At 40.2% G+C, this 7,819-nt stretch overlaps 1 protein-coding gene across 1 annotated transcript in view; it reads right to left on the reverse strand.

Moving 5' to 3' along the window:
• The window catches only part of LOC125904333 (protein MTSS 1-like), a 132,943-nt gene extending 125,412 nt beyond the window's left edge, over positions 1-7,531 (reverse strand). Inside the window, exon 1 of the mRNA XM_049601676.1 lies at positions 7,110-7,531. Within this exon, the coding sequence (XP_049457633.1) occupies positions 7,110-7,181 (72 nt within the window). The 5' untranslated portion in view covers positions 7,182-7,531. The remainder of the gene's footprint in view (positions 1-7,109) is intronic.
• Between the last annotated feature and the right edge of the window lie 288 nt (positions 7,532-7,819).

Genomic DNA, 7,819 nt, shown 5'->3' on the forward strand with positions numbered 1-7,819 from the left:
CTGTCAGAAATGCTGCATACACCTGACAGACTGAACTGTGGGCAGCTGGATGGTAGTTTAGTCAAGCTAAGTGTGTCCAGTGTTGGTTGTTTTTTCAGCAGAGCAGGTTTAGCGTTAGCTCTCTGGATGGTGGCATGTGAGGTCAGCCCTCATGTTCGTAGTATTTCCAGAGTATTTTATTCTCATTGACACTGCTACAAATTGCATGTGTCATATCCAAGTCCAAATGTTTAAATGCAACAGCGCATGACTGATTTTTTTTCTCCGGTACCTCCATCTTTGTTTTGATGAACTTCCTGCCAAATGCCGCTAACTGAGACCTCTGCTGACCTCACCAGGAAAGAAAACATCAGCACCATCTAGTGGACCGGAAAGCAAGTGATCTTACCATTCTAGTACCAAAAGTTGTTTTAAAATTTATATTTGCAAAAATGAATGATGTAAAGATCTATACTTGGCATCTGTATATCCACTACCACCATGCAGAATATCGCAATACTGTATCGTTTTTTTCCTCCACCCCTACTTGTTAGTTTGTAGATTATGATCTACCTTAGTGGTGTGCTCATGAAATATGATGCATTGCTGTAGATTATGCTATGCAACAGTCGTAAAAGAAATGCAGGTTCACTCTGTTCACATTCATGGTGCAGAATCTGGTACAGCTCAGACCTGCAGCAGCCAGGTTTGTGATCACAACAGGTGAGGCGACAGGTGTGAAACCTTACAAGCATATTCAGGAAAGGTGTGACAGCATCCGATTCACTTTGATATCAACGTGCATCATTAAGAGCACAAACCTGTTCCATGTTTCAGTGTTTTATCCCAAGAAGATGAAACGAAAAACAAATCACCACTGACATAGATAAAATGAGCTCACTTTAAAGGTGGAAAAGGAGAAGCAGAGAAAGGGGGGAAGACATGAGGAGAAAAAGAAGAGGAAGAAAAAGGAAGGCATGTGGGCTGAAGAAGAGAAAAAATGGACAGAGCAGTAATGAAAATGCTGAAAAGAAGAAAGAAATTGAGGGAGAGGGAGTAGAAGGAGGAGGAGAAGAGGGAGAAGCAAGCTGAGAAGAAAAGAGATGAAAAAGGCGCAGGAGAACTGGAAGATGACACCAGGAAGAAAAGAAGATGAGGTAAGAAAGGTGGGGCATTCTGTTGGAAAAAAGTGAAACAGAGGAAGATGTAAGGGAAAGGGAAGAGAGGTAGGAAGAAAAATGTCAGAGGAAGAGAAGGAGGAGTACAAAGAAAAAAAGAGGAGGAAGACATGCAGGAAGAAAAAGAGTGATTCCAGTTTGTTTAGTGCCACATTAAAGCTAAGGTGTGTAGGATTTAGGGGGATGGGTTGGCAGAAATGGAATATTACGTAATTGGTATGTTAGAATCACAGTGCATGTGTCCTCAGAGTGAGCCCTTTATAACACTAAAGGGCCCATGTTTTCAGATTTCTCTAAGGAAGACCTCCACAAATATACAATGCTTATGGTGTCCCTAACAAACCTCTTACATTCATGGGAAACAGAAATTTAAAAATATCATATCCTGTTAGACCACCTCAAGCATCCTCAGGATGACATACTGCACCAGCCTATGCTCATGACCCCTCAGGCTTTTAGTAAAACAGGATTTATACTTCTGTGTTGAATCGACAGTTTAAAAAAATTTAAAAAACAAGGTAACGGGGCTCAAGTCCAGCCTGTGGCCCTTTGCTGCATGTCATCCCCTCTCTCTCTCTCTCTCTCTCCCCCTTTCACACTTGGCTGTCCTATCCATTAAAGGCAAAATGCCCAAAAACATATCTTTAAAAAACAAAACAAAAACAAGGTAAATAGGGTTGCAGCGGTATTCCATTTCAAGGTATACCAAGATATGAAAACTAAGAGTTATCAAACCATGTACATTTGCTTTGTCAGACTTTTTACACAAACTTACCATTAACAAAATGGTTATAATTGTCAAATAATAATTAAGCCTTTGTTCAATTAGTAAAACATGTCTTTTTTCATTCCTTTAAGGGTCATCGGAAATGATAAAAGTAATTGTTTAATACCATCTTATATCATGGTCTGGGTAAATACTTGATTCTGACTGGCTGCAGGGTGTCCGTTAAAACTGATAATGGACACCTACTAAGTAGTTTCGGTGACATAGTTTACCATAGGCGTTTCTAGCCCATTTTTGGGGGTGCTGAAGCACCCCTAAATTGAATCCCAGCACCCCTAAAATTTGAGAGATTTTTTCTAATTTGTTTTGTTTGTTTGTTTGTTTTTTTACTGTATGTCCCTTTTTAACAAGCTAGAAAAGTGTCAGAACCATACAGTACTTGGTTGCAACGCAATATTTTAACAACAAAAATACAGCAGCACCCCCACCACGCCTCAAAAATGGTTTGATCCACCCCATCCCTCCCACCTTTCCCCGACTTGGGCTCTGAGCGCTCTATCTGCACAGAGCAATGCGCTGCCAAGGTGCTACTGACTAGCTATCTGACTGGATGCCCATTAACATTATAACTCCTATTGTGTGTATTAATTATTATTATTTTGTAGATTTCAAGCACTTTTCTTTTTTGAAGTGTATTTTTATTTATGTAATTGTATTATATAATACAGACAAGAAGGAAAAAGGCAGAGACAAACATTGAAAAAGTCAATTACTGTTAATGTGTTAATGTTACATGTTGTGCATTGCATTTCAAATAAAAGTCCAAAAAATAAGTCCAAGGTCCATTTTTGGTATTTTTGGTATTCACTATAGGGGGCTGGTTTACTCCAGAAACATACATACTGTTTATGTGTATGTTGAGGAGCTGCTGTATCAAAATGAGTTGTCTTCCCCCAGAAATTAGGGTTACGATATGTTTCTTTTATGATTCCAATCCATTCCTCTTTTGCTGTGGCTCAGCATTTAAATAATCTTTATCAAATTTGATGGTTTAGTCACAGACTTTGCCAAAAAGTGTTTTTCTTTCACAAATGTGGGAATGAAACTGAGTTAAAATGTACAAAACAGTAAAATTTATCTTGCCTGGCCGGGCAGCTCTCTGGGTGCTCAGCACCCCTAAACCTCTGATCCTAGAATCGCCCCTGCTGTTTACTGTTCTAAATTAATGTGCCAGCTAGATAATAGTACCAGCCTATATCTACTATGAGAAGAGGCGCAATCAGATCCTCTGTTAACAATTAATTTACACCACTGAGAGTCGTCTTTCAGTGCCTCATCCTCTGAACACCACATAAGGAAGACTGTAACAGACCCTGCAGGCACTACCCTGCCCCTACCCTGCTGTCTGCTATTCAACTCACTACTACAGGCTGCAACTGACAGTTACATTACACATGGCATATTGTTTATTTGTGAAAATCTTGATGTTGATTTGGGGACAGTGACATGGCTGGATAGTTAGCCTTTCTTGTTGTTTAACTATCAACTTATATTTACTGTTTGTCAACTGTATGCAATAATATGGGCTTTGAATCTTGCTAGCATTACATTAGCTTTCTGGCTAACAGCTGGGTCAAAAGGTTCCATGAGCTGGGCGGACTAGAATGTACCCGTTGCTGGGTTGTATCTGAGGTTCGTCCTGTTTACTTGATTACTGAATAACATTTCCATTGCATAAGAACCCTTGCCAAGGAAACCAAGCTATGGCTTGTGAAAAACTTCAAACTAACTACTTTTTGCAAAAGATAAAAAATATGAATGAATATTCTAACTTTTAATTTTTTTGGTAAGTGACCATGGTATAAACGGGATAATGCCCAAAGAGGTGTCCATTATCACTTTTTAATGGCTGACGTGGAGGCATGATTTGCCCGACACGAGAGATGTGTCATATCATCTTGTTCATCATAATACTGGTATAATTTCTATTATCATGTGAAAAATGTATGTGGTGATGGACATAATATTTTCGACTTGTTGACACTGACATCATACTGTTACCCACGGCAACTACAAGCATGGCTGAAAGAGAAGTTATTACTGACTCCACTGTGGTTATAAAAAGAGGAGCAGTTTCAGTAGTGTAGAATAAACTGTGGTGTCCTGAATGTTTTATGAACAGCCCCGGACTTCTCAGACTCTTTTACAGACTTACCGCTCAGAGGGAACTCATTCAGCGGCTCCTCTGGCAGCAGCACAGTGTCTCTCCCTCTCCTCTCTCAGTGCCGTCAAGATTTTATCATAAACCTTTTTTTTTTTTTTTAAAGATATTTTTTAGGGCATTTTTTGCCTTTAATTGATAGGACAGCGAAGTGTGAAAGGGGGAGAGAGAGGGAGAGACATGCAGCAAAGGGCCACAGGCTAGAGTCGAACCCGGGCCGCTGCGGCAACAGCCTTGTACATGGGGCGCCTGCTCTACCACTAAGCCACCGACGCCCCATAAACCTTTGGTAATGTAAACCTACAGCTCACAGCTTGATAAAAATGAAATATAAGTGAATGTGCGATAGTTATGGTAGCATAACAGGTCATCACAGGTTACAGCATGATGATTAGAGGAGAAATGGCCGAGCATAAAGGTCCAGGTGGAAAAAAATCAACTCAATCATTTAGGATTTTGCTAAAAGAGAAGGAAATCACCTGTTGATTTACACACACATATATATATTAATAGTTCCCAGGGTACATCCCAGGGTACATTTTTGTATTTAGGAGCTGTTTAAATGTGTGATTTGTGGTAGATTTTATTTTGTTGAACTATTAATATTGTATACAGAATCTGTATCTCACTCTGAGTTACTGTTGTTGTTCACAAACTAAAGAAATGAGAGATCATTTTTGTTTGGTTTTTACTGAATATTTGGGGGCAAACTGTAAAACCATATCACTTATTTTCTTGCAATTCTATGTTCTTAAATTAATAATATATTTTTGACTAATTTGTTATATCGCCAAGAATATTGTTATTACAAAAATACCTTGAAATATCGTGATATCATTTTTAGGGCCATATCGCCCACGCTTACCCAACACTCAGCCTCGTCGTTGGGCATTATCGAATATGGTTATTGTACCATATAAACCTCATATACTGTTGTGATCCTAGCTAACCTAACCAATCTGCAATTCTCACCACTAGATGTCACTGAATCCCCCTAAATCTTACACACTGGACCTTTAAAGCCACAGTGTGTAGGAATTTCTCCCCCTAACCTTGAAATCTTATATTGTATTCAAACAGATGGCGCACTCTAGCGCCTCACTGTTTCAAATGCGTATTGCAACAACGGTACCCACTGTGTACCAAAAAGCTATGATAACATTGATGAAACCATGTCATCTGATACTTCATGGAGTATTCATTCAGGCTCCTACACAGACACACGCGACGCAAGGGTGGGTGTAAATCGAAACAAACCAATCACGTCTTATCTTTTGACAACTGACAATTGGCTCAACCTCACACACCTCATCCCTCTCCTCGCATCACTGTGCCGCTAACAGTGGCACTGGCCTGTGATTGCATTGGCCTGGCCTGCCTGTCAGGAAAAAAATGACAGGCAGGCCAGCAGGCCAATCACAGCTTCCCTTTTAAGACCTTTCTCCTTCAGCAGCTCTTTCCACCTGGGAAAGGCTACCCCAATGTTGACACTCATTTTTTGAATTCGCTGGTCATGTTGCCTTTTTGATTCCCTTATGCGCTTCCTTGGCGACGAGGATTCCTCTCCCGTGATGCTGCATATGCACGATCCTGCATTATGCTCAAAGAGTGGGACTTTGTTTCAAATTTGCCAGGGTAGTAGCGAAGCGCCTCTTGCTCCTCTCCTTCAGCTTCTCAGTCACACAGCGCTGGCCTGGCTATCAACGAAAACGCTGAAGGCGAGGCTATTCCCCGGTAGTGCTATATGTCCCTTGCTGGCGGGTGTATTTTCAAGAAGGCGAAAGATTATGGAGCCCCCCAAACGACTTACAATCCGAAATTCTCCTTTTACGAGAATAAGTCAGATTATTGGTAGAGGTAATAGTACACCAATGATGACATATTTATGAATGCAGACATTGATTTTTGCCAATAAACAACTGAAAACGCTACACAATGTCCTTTTAAGAGTTTAAAGCACATTTTAATAAATATCAGGGTAATACTGTAAATCACAGTTATTTTGGCCAGGATAATCATGATATGAAATTTTCATATCATCCCAGGCCTAAAGCTAACCCAAATCATATATGTATTGACAACAGTAAAACCACTTTACAGAAAAAAAACAACAAAAAACATATCAAGTCTGTAGACTGATGCCCAACTTCTGCTAATCAATCTTTAGGACTGCAACTAATGATTTTTCTCATCATTAAATCATTTTTTAATTAAGCTCATTGTAAAGTCAGAGAATGGTGGAAAAAAATCACCACTTCATGAAGCAGTTCTTGTTTTTGTCTGACCAAAAGTTGAAAATATCCTGTTTCCTATCATGCAAGACAAATATTCACATTTTTAGAAGCTGGAACGAGGTCATGTTTTCTATTCACTGATTTATCAACTAATCCTTTCCGCTCTAATGCCATTTAAATTCCCCAAATTCCCATTCATGAAGCAGTAGAGTGTTTTGATAGAGGGCAAATTGTTTAACACTTTGTTTTTCTTTTTTGAGATTAGCAAATCTCACAAACCACAGATTTCTGTCCGTATCAGTCCATCCTCAGTCAGTAACATCCTTCTCATAATAAAAACCTAGTTAAATATTCCTGAACTGACTCATGGTTTATGGGGAAGACATTACAGTGTGATATGACTGCAGCAGTGTCTGTCACTGTCATTCAACTCAGCAGCCTGTAGCTGTGTGTGGTTACAGGACGAAGCTGGTTTACCCTTTGGTTTTGTTTTTTGTTTTTTTTGTTGTTGTTGTTGGTTTTTTTTATTTTGGAGAAAGCTGCAGGCGGTCCCATCCTGAAAATAAAGGGCCTGAACACACCCACCTTCCTCCCCCCTCCTGGATAATTAAAATTAATGATGACGCCTGGAAACCTCAGATGAAATAAAATGTCTGCTTTGCTTTGATGCAACAAGATGTAGCCTACAGAGGGGTGTTGTCCAAGCGCATTAATCTTTCCTATGTTTAACATTTGAAATCAGATGTAATGATAATGTTCCTTCATGTTACCTTCATGTCTCCTATGACAGTCTGGAAAAGCCCCCCCAGCGCGCTGCACTCCCTCTCCATCACCGTCTCCATCTTCAGCTGTGTGAACGGAAATTACAAATACTGTCACTCGGAGCTGCTGAAGTCAATAGATGAAGCGACAGGAAACAAATAAATTAACGGGAAGGAAAAAGCGTCTCGGTGTCGGTAAAGACGCTCAGAGAGGCGCTGCAGGATTTCCCCGGCTGAAGGAGAGCAAAACCCGGACACAGGCAGCAGCAGAGCCGGAGGTTAGTTTCCTCTCAGAGCGGATAAATCCCATGATGTCTGCGGGAGGAAACGCATGTTGGAGCGGACAGAAAAGTGACAGCAGGAAACCGCACGACGCTGCCGGGGAGTCTGAACTTTACACAGAGAACAGCTCCACTGGCTCTGCTTAACGAGACTCGGCACGGGGGCGCGCCAGCAGGGACGGGGACGCGCGTCCGATTTGCCCCGCCCTCAGCTAAGGAGGCTCTATTTGTTAATGGAAAGAGAAGGTGAAATAGACCAAAATTAAATAAACAATTCATTTACACTACCATATATATTAAAAACCACTTATGATAAAAAAAAATAATGTAGGCCTAAGATAGAAAAATAAACAGAAAAACTAGAACAATTCCAAATAAAGGCATAAAAATTAAAAGAGGAAATTTTTTTTTTAAAAAATCACAAACGTCTTAGAATAA

Source organism: Epinephelus fuscoguttatus, linkage group LG17 (assembly GCF_011397635.1).
Source record: "Epinephelus fuscoguttatus linkage group LG17, E.fuscoguttatus.final_Chr_v1".
In the NCBI taxonomy this organism is placed as follows: domain Eukaryota; kingdom Metazoa; phylum Chordata; class Actinopteri; order Perciformes; family Serranidae; genus Epinephelus; species Epinephelus fuscoguttatus.